The sequence below is a fragment of the Artibeus jamaicensis genome, unplaced genomic scaffold, assembly GCF_021234435.1.
Source record: "Artibeus jamaicensis isolate MK-2021 breed Jamaican fruit bat unplaced genomic scaffold, CSHL_Jam_final contig_525, whole genome shotgun sequence".
Lineage (NCBI taxonomy): Eukaryota > Metazoa > Chordata > Mammalia > Chiroptera > Phyllostomidae > Artibeus > Artibeus jamaicensis.
In genome coordinates this window covers 11,043,845-11,062,410 of record NW_026521874.1, presented here as the reverse complement: position 1 = coordinate 11,062,410, position 18,566 = coordinate 11,043,845, and the positions used below count along the sequence as shown (strand labels likewise).

General features: G+C 42.7%; 1 protein-coding gene and 1 pseudogene across 2 annotated transcripts in view; both read left to right on the top strand.

Annotated features, from left to right (window-relative positions):
• The window catches only part of SPPL3 (signal peptide peptidase like 3), a 73,228-nt gene that overhangs the window by 42,192 nt on the left and 12,470 nt on the right, over window positions 1–18,566 (top strand). Inside the window, exons 1-5 of one of the 2 annotated variants that reach the window (XM_053669777.1) lie at window positions 2,122–2,211; window positions 10,264–10,323; window positions 10,498–10,617; window positions 11,303–11,381; window positions 12,296–12,408. In XM_053669777.1, coding sequence (XP_053525752.1) covers window positions 10,308–10,323; window positions 10,498–10,617; window positions 11,303–11,381; window positions 12,296–12,408 — 328 coding nt within the window. In that variant the 5' untranslated portion in view covers window positions 2,122–2,211; window positions 10,264–10,307. Of the gene's footprint in view, window positions 1–2,121; window positions 2,212–10,263; window positions 10,324–10,497; window positions 10,618–11,302; window positions 11,382–12,295; window positions 12,409–18,566 lie in introns of those variants that run through there. The other variant, XM_037156138.2, reaches the window with a different exon arrangement.
• On the top strand, window positions 369–1,313 carry LOC119057405 (60S ribosomal protein L6-like; annotated as a pseudogene).

Sequence of the window (18,566 nt, the reverse complement as noted above, 5' to 3'; positions counted from 1 at the left end):
TTCAGAATGCTTGAGACAAAAGCTGATGCAACTTCAAAGAGAAATAAATTCACAAATGTAGCTGAAGATTTTAGTTTCCCCCTCTCAATACAAATGAAAATCAGCAATGATATAATAATGGTTTGAACGAATCCAAAGTCATAAAGATTTGCCTCTGTTTTCATGTAAGAGTTGTATAGTTTTATCTCTTGAAGTATTTAAATTCAAATTAGTTAAAATTAAATAACGTAGAATTCAGTGCCTCAGTCGTATTCCCCCCTTTTTTGAGTGTTCATGCGGCTAATGTCTACCACACTGGTCACTGCAGATACAGAGCGTTTCCATCATCACAGGAAGGTCTTTTCACCATGCGGACGGACGCCCACAAACCCCTCCTCTAAAGGAATGTCGGAAATGCACCCAGGATTTGAACAGGTCGTTCACAAGAGAGAAAGAGAGAGAGAGAGAGAGAGAAAAGAGTTCTTTCCTATCTTGCAAGATGACGTGTGAAAAAACCTAGAAGCCAGGTACGAAGGAGAAGAAACCCCAAGCCAAGAAGGCTGATGCTGGTGGAAGGTTAAGAAGGGGAAGCTCCAGGCCAAGACGCCTAAGAAGGGGAAGCCACACTGCAGCCGAAACCCTGTCCTCCTCAGAGGAGCTGGCAGGTATTCCCGAAGGGCCAGGTATGAGAGGAAGTATTCCACAGCTAAATCCAGGATTGAAAAGAAAAAGGAAAGTGTTCTTGCTGCTGTTACAAAACCACCTGGTAGTTACAAAGAATGTTGGTGCCCAAGTGGTTAAAACTCTGCAAAATGCCTACTCACTCTCCTACTGAAGACTGCCTCAGAAGCAGCTGAGCTGTGGCAGGAAGCCCTCAGTCAGCATGTGGGGAACTGCGGGCCAGCATCTCTCCAGGAGAATGGAGGACCATTCTCGCCTCGTCCTCCCTGGTGTTCCCGAAGGAGCCGAACAGTGCCTTGTTGCTTGTGACTGGACCTCTGTACCTTCATCGAGTTCCTCCACATAGCTAGAACACATCAGAAATTTGTCATTGCCATCTCCTCCAAATTTGGTATCAGTGGTGTGAAAGTCCCCAAGCATCTCACTGATGCTCACTTTAGCAGCAGCAGCAGCTGCTCGAGCCCGGACGCCAGGAGGGGGAGATCTGGACACGGAGGAAGAGAAACACGAGATTACAGAACGGCGCAAGGGTGATCAGAAGGCTGTGGACTCACAAATTCTGCCGAAAATCGAAGCTGTTCCTCAGCTCCAGGGCTACTTCCATGCCATTTGCTCTCACAAATGGGCTTTGTCTTGTCAAACTGGTGTTCTAAATTTCTTACAAAAAACCTGATTAACTGATTTGTTATATAAATAAGTAGGCAAATTCATGTTCATAAAATTGTTCTGAGTGGAAGAATTCTGAATTGAAACAGCATTTTTAGTCCTCCAGCTTGACAATAACGACTTCCTTCAGGTCTTAACTCAAAAGTCACACCAGGGAGGCCTTCCCTGCCCACCCTATTTAAAATTTCAAACCTAATCGCATTTCCTGCCCTCTTCCCCTAGCTCTTTCTATTAATAAGCCATATATTTAACTTACTTTTCTTGTTTATGGTCAGTCTTCCTCTTTTTCAATGTAAGGTCTGTTTTATTCACTATTCATGGCCTCTCCCAGACCTGGAACAGTCTAGATAGGGTAGAAATGCAGATACATACTTGTTGGATGAAGGCTGGCAGGGGTGCAGACAAACAGGTACTTTCCATGTACTGCTCTCAGAGCGAATTGGTCCAGCCCTTCTGGAAGTAGTTGTGCAGTATGTAATAGTCTCAAAATTGTGCTTGCCCTTTGACCCAGCATTTCTCCTTCTAGGTATTTATAACATAAGGAAGTAATTAAGGATGTGCTGGAAGATTCAGCCACAGTGGAGCGCTTTTAAAACTCTCGAACTTGGACATATTGGAAGGAATGTAGGTTGTTTTTTGAAATGTGGCAAGAACTGTTTTGCAGAGTTGTTCAAAAATGACCTCGTTTCTCTCCTGATACCTTAGCATTTTAAAATACTATTTTGTTACTGACTTTTCTAACTAACTTTTTTCTTAAGCAAAACTAAAACTTAACCTATATGATTTTTTTCCACAGGTCCCTTAATATGGATTTTGAAAATCAAGATAAAGAGAAAGACAGTAGCAGTTCTTCCGGGTCTTTCAATGGCAACAGCAGCAATAACAGTAAGGCACTTCATGTCAGTTAACTTCCATACCTGTAATTGTTACAATTTCACTCTTTCTATAACCGCAGTTAATTCTCTGGGTTCAAAATTTATGTCGTGTAACAGAATCTAATCTGTCCGGTACAATTTGTTATGTTCTTTGTTTTGAATCTGAACTACTGATTCCTTGTGTACTGCTTTTAACTCATGCCTTAAAAGCTGGCTACTGAGGGTTCTTTATCTTCTTAAAGATAAGCAAGATAGATGAGTATCTGCCGGTTTATAACTTCATTTAAATTCTTTGTTGAGGCTGATCATTTTATATGTGTTGATCATCAATTCACTCAGTGACTCTTAAAGATAACTGCTTGAAGTACTCGCAAAACTAAATACTGTCTCTTCTGATATTTAGAATTTACAAGAACACATGTTTAAAAAACAAAAGTGTGCTATATGGCAAATATTCAGCAGCAGCATTCCTAATAGCCAAAAATAGAAGCAACTGAAAGATCCATAAGCTAGTGAACAAATAAACAAATACAGTCTATCTATATATGGAATGCTCTTCAGCATTAAAAAGAATGAAATACATGCTACGACATGGATGAACCTTAAAATACTGTGTTAAGTAAAAGAAGGCAGACTGGAAAGAATACATGTTGTATGAATCCATTTATGGGAAATTTCCAAAAAGGTAAATATATATAGAGAGAGAGGAATTAGTGGTTGCCTGGGCCTAGGGATAGGAAGAAGAATTAACTGTAAACTGGCATGAGGGAATCTTTTTCAGGTGATGGCTTCACACTTGGTAAATTTGCCACCAAAAAATTATTGAATTATCCACTTAAAATGGGTGAATTTTATAAATTGTACCTCGATGTAGTTATAAAAAATTGGTAATGCTTATTATAAAAAGAGAATTAAATTAGAAACGAGAATTGCTTTGAATTAAGAGATTGATATTGGAAACTTAACATGCATGGGGCAATCTATTAGGTATATTGAAAGATGCAGAAGTAAGTGCAAGAGCTGGTTCCCAAGCTATCACGTGGGCAGTGTGACCAAAATGCGTTCCAAGGTGTTCATAAAATGCTAAGACAGACATAAAAAATACCACTTGCCATCCTATTCCTACAGGAGATACTTTAACATGGCCTCAGAATCCTTCTGAACAGCATCTCCTATCAGTAGGTCAGAGTTAGCACTAGAGATGAAGTCATTTCGACAGCCATGTACGGAGAGTAAAGAGAAAGGCAGGTGGGGGTGAGCAGCAGAGGGTCGGGTTAGTAAGGGACTTTGTTTCCTAGAGAAGGTTGAGTTTGACTTGAGACAGTGAACTTGGATTGGTGGAGAATTCGGCATTCCAGGTGGGAAGAATGTAGTAACAGACACAGCGGGGAGAACGAGCATGACTTACAGAGTTAGCATCCCCACTGAACAGGGAGGAAATATTAGGGGTCTGATGTGAAATTAGAGAGAATATCATGGAGGATCTTGGAAGTTAAATTGGTGATCGCTTAATAATGTTTCGTTTTCTGTGTAGTTATTATATTATCCCATCAATGAAATTGTACTTGCCTAGCTTTCACCCCGTTAAATGTGTTGTCTCCAGCAGTGTGAGTGGACATGATAAATACAGTAAGTAGAATCAGTTAAATATGAGTTTTTTCTTAAGCTTACAACATGGACTCTTATATGAGGTAACATGTTATACCATTGGATTGATTACCAGCACCAGGTAAAACCCGGTGTCAGGATCTGATACTCAGGTTAAATTATTGCATAGCAGTTTACCATCTATCAACATTTTAAGCCAACTCACTTTATACTCTTAAAAAAAAGATTTTATTTATTTATTTTTAGAGAGAAGGGAATACAGGGAGAAACATCAGTGTGTGAGAGAAACACACTGATCTGCTGCCTCCCACACGCCCCCAACCAGGGACCAGGTCCACAACCCAGGCTTGTGCCCCGACCAGGAATTAAACCTGCACCTTTCGGTGTGCGGGGTGAAGCTCAGCCCACTGAGCCACACCAGTCAGGGCAAATCACTTTATATTTATATTCTTGAAGCCCCTTTAAAAGTTCTGTGTTATATAGTATGTACACAAATGATGTAGTTAAACCAGATTATAAACCTGTTACATAAATTGCATCTTAGAAACTGAAGAGAAATACAAATAAGTACAGTTTTATCCTCAAATAAGTGGTTGAGTCAGTCCATGAAGCAGAAAGAAGTTACCTGGAATGTCACTTTTTTTTTTTTTTTTAAATCTTTAGAGAGGAAAGGAAGGAGAGAAATATCAATGTATGGTTGCCTCTCGTGAGTTCCCTGCTGGGAACTGGCCCGCAACCCAGGCATGAGCTCTGACTGGGAATCAAACTGGGATCATGTGGTTCACAGGCCTGCGCTCAATCCACGGAGCTACACCAGACAGGGCTCTGGAATGTCACTTTTTAAATTTCATTCTTAATCAGTGTCTAAAGAATAGTTGTCCTATGGGACGGAGTGGGTGGGTGGGCTGGGATGGGAGTAAAAGACAGAAAACTGTGCTTGAGTAGTTACAAACAATAAATTTTTTTAAAAAAAGTTCTGACTGGTGTGGATTGAGCACTGGCCTGCAAATGGAAGGGTCACTAGTTTGATTCCCAGTCAGGGCACATGCCTAGGTTTTGGGCCAGGTCCCCAGTTGGGGGGCAAGAGGCAACCTATCTATGTATCTCTCATACATTAGTGTTTCTCTTCCTCTCTTTTCCTCTCACTAAAAATAAATAAATTTTAAATAGAGTAGTGTGTGATTATTTAAATGGTTATTTTCTAAAATCTCCCTCCCATCCTTGCTGAATTATCCTCAACAAATATATTTCTTCAGTGCCTAATCTGGGCCACGGATACCAAAAAGATAAGCACAGATTAGGCTAGAATGCAGTTCACTCCCATATAAGCAGGATCAACATAACGAAAGGAAAGGCCACCTTTGCAGAGAAGGTCAGGACTTGATTATGGAGCAAGACACCATTCCAGATTGAAGGGATGGCATGGAGAAGGGGATGCATTTATCAAAAATCAAAGAAATAATAGCCTGAAAGATGGACAGAGAAATACAAGAGATTATGTAGTTGCTAAAGAGATTGACGTCCTCGACGGTCACATTGTGGGGATGGGGGAAAGTTCTAAGAAAAGGGAGGTATGAGTTTAGTGTTAAGATTTTGGTGAGAATGTTTTGACCTGATTGAAGGAGAAAGTGAGTAGGAGAGATCTCTCTCAGAGGTTGCAGTTGCCTGTTCCCACAATAAATAAGAATCAGGACATGAAACCGAGTGCACTACAGCTGTGCGCAACGGCATATTGAGTGAAAGAAGCCAGACAGAAAAAAAACAAATATTACAATTTCATGTGTATTGTAAGTTTAAAAAAACAGGCACAATAAACATATTAGTATTTAAAAGTGTGTACTCAGGTAGAAAACAAAGTAAAGCAAAGAAGAAAGTATCCTAAAAGGCAGCTAACCCTTTGGAGCAGGGCATGGACCGGTACTGGTCCGGGCTTGTCAGGAATGGGGCCGCACAGCAGGAGGTGAGCTTGAATGTAATGCATCTGAATCATGGCAGAACCATCCACCCACAGCCACCCCGTCCGTGGAAAAATTGTCTCCCATGAAAACTGGTCCCTGGTGCCAAAAAGGTTGGGGGGGACCACCGCTTTGGAAGCAAGAGAGGAAGTGGTGACTGGGAGGGACGTATCAGGGACTTGAGGTTGGTAAGGTTCTGTTTCTCGACCTGGGCGGTGTTGTCTGTGTCCTGACTCACTGTGCTCTGCACTTCCGGTTCGGGCACTTCTCCGCAGGTGTGAAATGTCTCCCAGTGGAAAGAGTTCGGATGGGGTGGGGTCCCTTCCAGTCCTCTTTGATTTTCTCTAATCTTGCTGTGACTTCCGTTTCATCACTACATCTGCCCCAAGAAGTCCACATACAGAGATTTTAACCCTGGCATATCAGTCCTTCATTTAATTTAAGTGGTTTTGTTAAAGCTCCCCCACTCCCCATTACATAACATTTGGAAGTCCTTTACTGCGTTTCCCATATAATTTATTTGAACTGCGAAGATTGATGGAGATACACAGTTGAAGTTCTCTTTATTAATAGAGATACAGTATATACATCTTTATGTCCCCACCTAGATTCTAAACTTTGTAAGATCTGGCAGTGACTTTTAAAAACTCCTCATGTTGCCAACTAGGTGTTCAGTCAAATAATATTTAGTTAAGGGCATCCTTCTCTCATGAGGGTACAAAATCAGTAACTTTAACAATTATCAGCAACACTGGTGTATTGCCCAATGTCTGTTTCATGGCCAGACATATGATTAGCCTGTAGCCATGTTCCATGAATGCTGAAAATAATGTCTCCATACATAATTTTTAATTGTCGTGATGCCTTCTCCTTATGTTGATTTTGGCTTTAAAGATCATGCAGCTGCACTTAAACTCTCCCAGTTATGGCTGCTCTGTTTGCTTTGCTCTGGTGGGTTTTTTTGTTTTTTTTTTATAAGTCACTGGATTTTGGCTAAAATTTCTAAGAAATAGTTCCTCCCCTTCAGGACCATTTTCCCAGACCCTTCGGAAGTGCAGAGTGGAAGTTGTGTGCCTCGGTGTAGGTAGCACATCGTGAGCAACTCAAGAAGCCTAACGGGCCTGTTGACATTGCCGTCTGGTGCGCTCTCTCCGGCACCCTTCTATGGAACTAACAGGAGTGGTGTGTAAATAGTCCCTGGTTTTAAAACCTGTGCTTTGTAAAAACAAGTCTGTGCGATCTAGCTCATATTCTGGAAGGGTTCTTTGTATTCCATTCTGCATTTGGTTGCAGAATGAATTACTAATATTTAGATTTATTATAAACAAATACAGTAATTAATCTGCAGAATATGATGCTTCGCTTTATAGGAAAAGGGGGTGTACTTTAACATTTACAGATTTTTAAAAGCTTTATTTCTTACCATATTATAAAAATCATTCATTTAAAAAATCATTATTTTCTGTTGTTAAAGGACCCTGAAATTCTGTAGTTTCCTCTAGTTCTTCTTTGAACTGTCGTAGAACACTCAAAAACAAAGTCAGCTCTGATCGGTGTAGCTCAGTTGGTTAGGTGTCATCCTGCAAAGAGAAAGGTCACCAGTTCAATTCCTGGTCAGGGCACATGCCTCAGTTGGGGCCCATAAGGCAGTGTATGAGAGGCAACTGATTGATGTTTTTCTCCCTCTTTTATCTCTCTCCCTCTCTCCTCTTCTTTCTAAAAAGAAATAGTCTTTTTTTAAAAAACTAGGAAATTGAGAGATTTCATAGTTTTGTCTAACTATCCACGAGACTCTTTGAGGTATGAAAACGGCCCCCCTCCGTGATTTGTGGCCATGCTGAACGGGTTTACCTCTGTGATTCGGGACAGACCTTGTCTCGATCATTTGTCTGTCTTGACCTGTTGATCGTTGCTCCTGGATTGAAATGCTCCATTCCTGAGTGAGTGATTCACTCATCTACCCAGCCAATAGAAGCAACTTTTGTTTTGTAAAAATATTTAATATTTTATTTTACCAAAATTTCTAAATAGCTTCCTCAGGGACAGGTAAATTTAAATGCTGAAGAGCAAGTTTTAAATGTTGGTTCACGATTGCACAGCCTTTTGTGTCTAGTTGTGTTCATCTTGGTTGCATATTTTATTCATAGCCTTCATTTAGTGGAGAGGCTTTTACTATTATTTTTTTACTACTAATATTTCTTTATAATAAAAATACATTTATTAAGGTAAATAATTGACAAGCTTCAGGGGGGCCAGCTCTGCAATACATCGTCTGTACACTGCACTGTGTGCTCACCACGCAGTTGGGTCTCCTCCCGCCACCCTGCCTGTGACCGTCACCCTCTTCCTCCTCTCCCTACCCCGCCGTAAGCACACACCGTTGTCAGTGTCCGGGAGTGTGTTGTTTTCGTTTACTTGTTGCTTTGTTTTACATCCCACATATGAGTAAAATCATATGGTTTTTGTCTTTCTCCGACTTATTTCACACAGCATACGTAACTCTCAAGGTCTATCCATATTGTCACATATGGCAGCATTTAGTCCTTCCTAACAGCAGTATGTTAGTGCCACCTCTTCTTGATCCAGCCACTCCTCGGAGAACACTGGTTGTCCCCATGTCTTGGCTATTGTGCATCGTGCTGCAAAAAACAGGGGTACATATACCTTTACAATAAATGTTTTCAAAATGTTCAGGCAGTTAGAAGAGGAATTGCCGGGTCCTACGGTAGCTCCAGTCTTAATATTTTGAGGGACTCCGTAAAGTTTTCCGTAGTGGCTGGAGCAGCGTACATTCCCAGCAGCGGTGTATGAGGGTTCCTTTTTCTCCACATCCTCTCTGTTATTTCTTGTCTTTTTTTAAAGATTTTATTTGCTTATTTTTGCACAGAGAGAAAGGAAGGCAGAGATACATCAGTGTGTGGTTGCCTCTCCTGCACTCCTGCTGGAGACCTGCCCCCCAACCCAGGCATGTGCCCTGACTGGGAATTGAACCAATGATCCTTTGGTTCGCGGGCTGGCACTCAGTCCACTGAGCCGCGCCAGCCAGGGCTATTTCTCATCTTATTGATAATAGGCATTCTAACAGGTGTGAGGTGGTAGGCCTCTCGTTGTGGTTTTGATGTGCAGTTCCCTTCTAGCTGGTGAAGTTGAGCATCTTTTCATGTGTCCGATGGCCGTCTTTGTCCTCCTTGTAAAAAGTGTCTGTTCAGGCTGTCTGCCCGTGTTTTAATTAGAGTTTGGTTTTTTACTTTTTTTGTTACTGAATTGTGTGAGTTTTTCATATAATTTGGATATTTGCCCCTTATCGTAGGTATCATTTGCAAATATCTCATCCCATTCAGTTGGTTGCCTTTCTGTTGATGGCTTCTTTTGCTGGGCATAAATAAACCTTTTAGCTTGATGCAGTCCCACTCATTCATGTTCGCTTTTATTTCCCTTGCCTTTGGGGTCAGGTTCACAAAACCTGAGGCCAAGGTCCGTAAGTTTAGTGCCTATGTTTTCTTCTTTGTATTTTATTGTTTTGGGTCTTATATCCAAGTTTTTAATTAATTTTTAGTTAATTTTTATGTTACAGTGTCAACAGTCTAGTTTCTCTGTATCGCTGGTGACTTTCCAACACCATTTATTAAAGAAGCTGTTCATTCTCCATTGTGTATTTTTGGCACCTTTGTCAGATTTGTTGCCCATATATGTATGGATTTATTTCTGGGCTCTTCATTCAATTCCATTGGTCTGGGTGTCAAAAGACCCCAAACAACCAAAGCAATCCTGACGGGGGAGGAAAAAAACCCAGAGGTATCATACATACTTCCTGGCTTCAGATTATTCTATAAAGCTACAATAATCAAAACACTGTGGTATTGGAAAAATAGACACACACAGCTAATGAAAATTACTTCTTTAGTTCCTTTTACACACTTAATGATATCTCAGCAGGGTTCATTGGAAGCAGATCACGCACGAGATAAAATTAGCGAACTGTTCATTCAGTGGTTATGTTTACCTTTTCCACCAAATATTCTATTAATGTTTCTCAACACTGGATGCAAAATAAAATTGTATGGAGAGTTTTTAGCTGGGCCTATTAATCCCCAGAGATTTCATTTTAATTAGTCTGGAGTTGGGCCTGGGCATTGTAGTTTTTTAAGCTCCCCAGGTGATTGTGATGAGCAGCCAGGAATGGAGAGCCACTGTGCTAAACGCTCTTTGTTCCTTAGGATGTTCCCGTAGTTTTTCTGATTTGCTGTTTTCAGATGTTTTGTTCTGCCCCTTCCCCCAAAGTCAGTCCTCAACTCTTCCCCACAGTGGGGAAGAGTGAGCACTAGTACAGTAAATTCCCCAATGAGCAGCAGTAATTTCAGTCCGTGGCTTTAAACTACCTCTTTCACCAGCCCTATGCACAAGACCACAAATGTACTCAAATAGATGAATCTGAATCTTTACCACCTTTGAATGTTCTTGATTTTGTTTGTTTTTGTTTTTGGCCCCCCGTTATCCAGATGGTTAGCACCTCAATTCAAGTATTTTTTGAGCACCTACTATAATGAAGGCACTTCGAGGTGAGCAAGGCGTTCATAATCTCATTGGGAAAGAAAGATTCAGGGGGCCTCAGTAATCTCTACCTTACGTTCTAATCCCTAGAACTGTCCGCGTTCTGATGAGTTAATGTATCTGCAGTGTATTGCGTGGTGCTTGCTACGTAAGCGGTTGATCTGTCCCTTCTTCTCTTTCAGGCATCCAGACGATCGACTCTACCCAGGCCCTGTTCCTTCCCATTGGAGCGTCTGTCTCTCTCCTAGTAATGTTCTTCTTCTTTGACTCAGTTCAAGTAGTTTTTACAATATGTACAGCAGGTAAATGAATTTTGCTGCTCTTAACACTAACCTGAAAGGAAACGTGTTCACCATTTTTTATCATCATTTAAAAATTAAGATTTATACATCATGCCATCTGTCAGGTTTTTCTTCTCAAGTCTGGCTTCTCCCCCCCTCACTCTCCTTGAACCACTGACACACATGCCAGCATAATCAGGGCCAGGACCAGGAGCTTGAGAGCGCAGGGGCTCTGCGACACCACCGTGGGGTCACCTCGGCGATAGGTCACCAAAGTCCAGTTGGGCAGAGTGGTCATCGGAAACCCTGCTGACGTTTCCACCGAGAGAAACATTGATAGCTAATGGAGATGACTTGACTGCCAGCTCTCCGCTTGGTTGGGAAGCTGAGCAGTGACGGCAGTGGGGACCACTGTGGACCCCGGGGACACACCGGGAGACAGTCCCTGGCCCGCTGCTCGTCTTTCCTCTGTGATCGAGGAGAACGAGGAAAACTGCCTATGACTCCTCCTCCAAATCCGTTTTCTAAAGAGGTTATCTGGGCAGTGCTAAAGGAAGGTGTTTTTCTTCTCTGGTTAATTGGGTGGCATTCACTTGTCAAGAAAAGTATTCTAGGAAATGATTGTTTGCTTAAGTCATGCCATTTTTTAAATAATGTTTAAAAAAGCCACAGCAACAAAATTTAACGATACGTTTTCTTTCTGTAGTTCTTGCAACGATAGCTTTTGCTTTTCTTCTTCTCCCGATGTGCCAGTATTTAACAAGACCCTGTTCACCTCAGAACAAGTAAGGACTTGGCGGTTTTCTCTAAATTATAAACTTGTATGTTTTTCTTTCACGCTTGTTAACATTATTGGGAGTCTAAACTTCCTGTTTTGACTGGAGCACAAAAAAATGCCAGAAAACTGGGAAATGAGATGTTTGATTTTTAAAACTGAAAGGTAGTATTTCCTTTTGTACCTTTTCATAGCAGATGAAATACAAACCAGTCTTAGGAAGTCAGAGTCATTGTATTTGCTTCCTACTTAGATTATTGAAAGAGGAGACGTTTCCTTTGAACGCAGGGCTTTTATTCCTTTACTAGTGAGTTAATAGGATATGAAAATAGTGGTTGCCTCGGGCATTGTTCACCTTTCATCTTTGGTAACCTGGCACGGAGACCGACCATTTAGGTGTAATCCCAGTATCCACGCCTCTCCTCCGAAAGCCGTCGCTCCGTGGACACCAGTCTGTTGCCACCTAGAGGCTGTGTGCACTTAGGAGGCCAGGCACTGGGGGCAGCTGATTTTCCCAGGAATTAGTGATGAGCAGGTGGATTTACTATCTTACAAGTATTTATTCTTTGCTAAATAAGTTGTTATTGATTTTCCTCAGTGTTTTCCTCATAAGAATAGGATTTCCCCTATACTTAGAATCTCCAAAGATTGATATTGTCACTTCAAACTTCTAAACACCTGTATGGATAATTTGGGATAAAAAATACATTATCACATGGGTTCAGAAATATAATTATCTGAGCCCTGTGTAGTTTACTGCGAAGAGGTTTGGGTTTTTTTTTTTTTTTTCAATAGCCGGGTACCTAGATGATTGCCTGCTGAACCAGGCCCTGAGTTAACTCAGTCTTGACGAGCCAGAGGAGAGTTTGCTTACCGAGTGAGGTGCATTGGCCGCTGGTCCACTGAGTGGCGTGTGTTTTCCAGGATCTCCTTCGGCTGCTGTGGGCGTTTCACTGCTGCGGAGCTGCTGTCGTTCTCTCTGTCTGTCATGCTCGTCCTCATCTGGGTTCTCACGGGCCACTGGCTCCTCATGGATGGTGAGTGAGCGCTGTGTGAATTCTAGTATCGTTTAAGTAGTTAAATTTCTCTGTCCTCCCTCCCCTCTCTCTGATTAGTCGTGCTGCTTCTGCTTACCATGAGGATTAGGTATCCAAAGATGGTGTTGTGTATCATTGAGTTTTTTATTATTTTCACTCACATTTTAAGATATTTTTTAATAAGAGCTTTTTTCAGATATAATTCACACGCCACATGCAACTTACCTACTTAAAGTGCACATCTCAGAGAGTGTCAGTGCGGTCACAGAGCTACACGACCACCCGGTGGGGTGCCCTTCTACCCCCGACCCTCGGACCCTCGTTAACACCCATCAGCAGTCACTTCCCGTTCCCCACCCAGGCCCAGTCGCCCATTAATCTACTTTCTGACTCTGAGTTTGCCTCTTCTGGATAATTCAAAACCAGGGATGTTCTGCTCAAATTGGATAGAATTTAACAAAAAGGACTTTAAACTTTTTCCTGCAAACCAGAATCAATAACATAGTCTTAACAAAGAAGAAATTTTAAACCCTAAGGAAAGCCAAAACTTTATCCTTCTATTTCAAGATATTATTTTTCTCATTAAGTTGCTTTAACCAGTGGAAGAATTTGAAATTTATATGCATCAAGATAGTGAAAAACTCTAAGAAGCTGCATCTTATAGGGAACAAACTGTAGAATGGATTGCGAGCTCTGTAAAGTTATATTTAAATTGGTTTCTTTTTTTTAAATCTTCACGCAAGGACATACTCATTGACCCCAGAGAGGGGAAGGGGTGGGGTGGAGAAAACCATCAAAACATCGATGTGAGAGAGAACGTCTATCGGTTGCCACTTATACATGCCCCGACCAGGGACCGAACCTGCAACTAGGCATGTGCCCTGACCGGGACTCTAACCTTTTAGTTTACAGAAGGAAATTCCAACCAAGCCACACCAGGCAAGGTGGTATATGTCATTTTAATTAAAGGTAATACATACAGAAAAAGCACTTAAAAACATATGAAATGTGATATACTTGTTTTTAAATCTATTTTTTGGTGGAGAATAAATGGAGAGGAGGGTGTGACCATAAGAAATGGCGCTGGGACCTTATGGGGGACCCAGCTTTTCCATGTGCTGAGGGTGGTGGCTCCACAAATCCGCCAGAATTCATACAACTGTACATTTAAAGAACAACTCTGTTTTACTGTTTGACAGTCTTAAAAATTTTAAACATACTCACAATTTTGAATATGTCATTTGTTATCATAGTTGTTGTTTAATGCTTTTTTTTTGAGTGCCTGCCATGTGCCAAGTATTCCAAATCAAAAGCGGTTCCTTGCGGCTGCAGATCTGGGTGTCCTTTAGATCACGTGCAGACCTCTAGCGGCTCAGAACGGGAAGCGGCGTCCAAGTCACCGGTGTCTGGACCCTGCAGTGGTTCACCTGTGCTGATCCTGAGCTTTGGTCTTATTTTGGCATCATACGTTGCCTTCTAAAAAAAACTGCGAACATTTGCTTCAGAACTTGAGTGTACACTGTATATATAAGTATTTTGAAGTACAGTGTTTAAAATTTTTAAGTGGCTGTACTGCTAAATTTTCTAAATCAAGCATCAGTGCTTTCAGTACTTATGAATTGGTGTTCGATACTTTAGTGCTTCTGGAGATTGATAAAAAGTTGAAAAAAGATGTTACATCTGAAGTCCCACAAGTTGCTCACCCAGCTTGTGGTGGAAGGGAAAGGCCTGTTTTATATATACTCACTATTGAGAATGATAAAGTGGCAGGAATGTGTACTTGACTTCTCCCGAGATTAACTTTTGGTTATTGCAGCAGAATGATCTGACTAAAAACACAGATATAAACCGGGCACACTTAACTCCACCTATGCCAGCGTTGTGTGAAGTGAGGCAGGGCGCTGCGTGTTTAGCTGGAGTAAATACGAAACACTGATCCCCAGGCCAGGACCATGTCGTCTCTGTGCTAGCGGACTCTGAGTCCATGCGAAGGCAGGTGATGCTTCAAGGACCGTGAGGGCTCTCAATCCCTGGTGTCCCGAGGTTCCCTGTAACCTACTGCCACCTGCGGTGGCTCTTCTTTCATGGAACGCTGTGTTCCTGTGTCCAGACACACGTGACTGTGTACAGGATTGGCTATGGGTTTTAAGTTTACCAAGCTGCTAGCCCAAAAAAGATCCAATATCTCTCAAAACAGCGAGCAGTCTGTTCTTTATACTCTTATCTCTACCCTGTCCAAGCATTTGCAGAAAAAAAACATTTACTAGTAGTGTGTCACTAAAAAAGAAAAGGTTGGCATGTGGGAGATGACATTGTGTTCAAGGTAAACTGATTCACAACAGCCATCTGAAATGTGTTTTAGAGCAAGGCAGCAGAATTTCCTCCATTATTCTTCTGCAGATAGGGGGTGGGAAGACACTAATTAGACTCACTGGAAGAGAAGTGGGAGAAGCAGCTCCCCGTAAGACACCCCATGGGCGTGTTCCGCTGTGGCATTCTTTACGTAGAGTCGCTAGAAAATTGGCAGTGAAGGACAAACTTTTCCCAGTGACCACTACATTGGGAATACATTCCCATTGTGAAATTCACCTTAGTGATTGAAATGCCCTTGACTGTTCAGTGAGGCTCCCATAAACCTTAACTGGTCCTAACTAGGAGACTTTTACCTCATTTTCTATTGTCATTGTGATTTCCCAGTGTTTATTTGTCCAAGAATAGCTTCTTCCTCCCAGTTTGCACTAGGTAAACAGACCTTGTGAACAAGCAGAGTCCTCCTTCAAACAAAGGAGAGAGCGGGCCTTCAGGCCTTTCACTGGTTGCCATGCTGGCTGGCGTGCGTTTGGCGTGTTTTCTGCTCTTACAAAGTGTGTGGCTTTCTGGCCGTGGTCGTGAATGTTCCGAATTCGTGCCTCTCCAGTGGAGAGCTCATCTTGCCTAAGTTCTCTGCAGAATTCAAAATCGTCTGGTAGTCAGGGACTTGGGGGTAGAAGGTTTTTTGAAGATGCGTGTTTCTTAATGAAAGCCTGTTCTTTGAAGTTAATTTAGCGTGTAGGCAATGTATGTGGTTGTTTTCGGGCTAGGTGTGAAGTATGTTTTCAGGCTTACAGCAAGAAACATTGATATTAAGGAGCTTCAGAGTTTTCTTGAACTAAATCTAGAGGCTTTTAAAATCTGTTCATCTGGTAAATTAATTAACCTTTTAAATTTGGGAAAGTTTTTCAGGGGTGTCCAACCTTTTGGCGGTCTGGGCCACACTGGAACAAGAGTTGTCTTGGGCCGCACATTAAATACATTGCGACATGTAATCACAAAAAAGTCTCAGTGTTTTAAGTAAGTTTATGATTTTGTGTTGGGCCACATTCGTAGCCATCCTGGGATGCATGCAGCCCATGGGCTGCGGGTTGGATACCCCTGCTTGAGAGGATTTGACTAATAGGTCATGTGCTGTATTAGGCTGAAAGCTGGTGAATCTTATGCATACTCATCTGATGTTCAAGGACCGTTCAACCAAGTTCAGAGTCGGCATTCCCTGACCGTTCGGGGGAATAGAAGAGTCTTAACATATGTCTAGCCCAGCCCTTCACTCTACAGCACTTGCTACTAAGCTATGATTAGAGAATGTTCAGTGCCAGAAATTGAGCAGTTGGTATTTTTGTTATAAAATTCTAGACTCTGGTGCTTAGTCCCATAGGGCTTAGCTATCTAGAGATCTTAGAAACAAGCAAAGACTTCACAGGTTATGTAACCCCTTTCAAGAACATTTAAGCTCAGTTTGGTGTCATTGTCTTTGTCCTTGGCCCTACTGGTTGTGGAAGACAAGGTAATACGGAGAGCATATCAATAATAAATTGAAAGTAACTACAGCTAAGTGGCTAAGATTAATAATTTACTTCCCTAACACTGTTGCTTAATTTGCATCTAACCAAAAGGTAAGATAGTTAATAAAGCTGTTAGAGTCTTGGCAGTCTCTCAAGCAGCACTGAGCATGGGAGAGTTACCATCTCCTTTCGTTTCTGGCTGAGAGAAGGTACAGTTTTGTTTTTTTTCAGAGTTACATGAATGAAAGAATGAAGAAGAAAGGAACCCTAGATGAATGAATAGTTGAGTGTTCTCAGGAATAAAACATAGCTTGTGGCAATATGCGTCCGGGACATTCATTCAACAGACTTACATTAAGAACCTTCTGAAGTGGCAAAGGCGTGTGTTCCGCCTCTTCAGATGCAGCCCTTCGAGTGCAGTGGGGAGACCTGGTTGCCATGACAGAGGTTACTGCTCAACTCAGACGGGGAGGAAATAGGCTGGAGAGTTGAGAACAAAGGGAGAGGAACAGAGGCCCAGCCTGTGTGGGGTCTGCCTGAGGGCGGGTGGCTTTATAACAGACTGGGTCCACCTCCGAGTAGGGAGCCCAGGGTGAGGCCGCAAGGGCCTTTCACACGGGCAGTGGAGAGGAGGTGGGGAAGCACGACCCAGGTTTTCAGTGACGGTTAAGAGGGGCACCCCAAAATGGCTGCAATTGAGTGTACATAATGAAAGAATGTGGTGAGCTGAAAATGAACCCAGGGTGTTTTGTTTGAAAGGTTAGGAATACCCCTGGCTGGTGCGGCTCAGTGGACTGAGTGCCGGCCAGCGAACAAAGGGGTCGCTGGTTCCATTCCCAGTCAGGGCACATGCCTGGGTTGCAGGCAGGTCCCCCGGTGTGCGGCATGGGAGAGGCGGCCACACATTGATGCTTCTCTCCCTCTCTTTCTCCCTCCCTTCTCCTCTCTAAAAATAAATAAAATCTTTAAAAAAAATAAACATAAAAGAAAGGAAGCTTAGGAATAGAATGGCACTGCCTAGGGGAGTGATTTTCAGCCAGTGTGCTGCAGCAGGCATGGCGATACACCACAAGAATTGGTAAAACGCACAATACCTGTTTAGTCAGGGGCACTGGCCCCTTTTCCCTTAGACTGTCAAACAAAAAAATGACAGCAGCCAACACAACAATAGCTTTCTGGTGTGAATGAATCAAAATTACACCTATTTTTTTGTCAGGTAGGCAAACTATATTTTTTGGTGTGCTGCAGAATTTTAGTAGTTGAGTGCCACGAGATGAAAAGGGTTGAAAATCACTGGCCTAGAGACAGAAAAGTCTGTCACTGAGCGGTTTGTTTTCCACTATTGGGTTCGACCCGGGTGTGTAGGTTGAGCATAAGATGGGTGATAAAAGCAGCGAGTGGATGCTCAGACCGTTAGACCTACGAAGGTTCCTGCTGGTGTCTGTTGATTGAACGGTAAATTGAACAGAAAAGTTCTGAGCTGGAGCAGTCACCTGCATGTGTTGGAGGCATATACTTTGCGCCTTGGGAGCCTGCCCTTCTGCTGGTCTGTCCAGTCCGCTCTCTGACCCCCACCGCCCGCCCGCCCACTTCCTGCCTGCCACCGCAGGCCTTCATTTCTTCCTGTTTTCCTTGATGCTCTGCGCTCTCCGTGTTCACTTGTGCGTTACTGAACAGGGCACCTCTTGCTACCCTACACCATCACCCAGCCAGTGTTTCTGCCCAGACACGTGTCTGACCTGCTCTCTGGCCATTAGTTCCCAGCCTCTGTCCCAGGGGCTTCGTGCCCACCACTGGCCAATGCTGCTCCTTACGCCAGCGGAGCTCCTGCCTGCCAGTGTCCGGACTGTGTTGAGAACACAGCCAAGCAGTTGTTCCTATGACGATTGTACCGGGAAGTCCATTACTGAGAACATGAGTGTGGGTTGGTTGTAGCCTTAACTTCCTGCCTTCAGCATGCTTCAGTCGTCCCTGTGCACCATGAAATGTTTCAGTCTCTGCAAAGCCTAATGGGCCCTGACTAGTTAACACAGTGATGCAGTTCATTATATTCATTTGAAATGATGGGGATTTGCATCTGTTTTACCAGTTTGGTTCTGTTTATATAAGTTTATTAAAAAATTCAAGGCAACCCCAGTAAAATGAGCACCCCAGATAATTGTCAAGTCAGGAGTCACATCTCCAGAGCACACGCTCCAGAGCTCCGCGAGCGCTTGATGACGGAGTCGGGGGGACAGAGAGAGGCTGTCCCATGGCTGCACTGCTGTCTTGCCAACCCTTCACTACTGTTGTAGGGTGGGAATTATTTTTCTCCTCTGTTTGAGTTCCTACAGTAGGAAC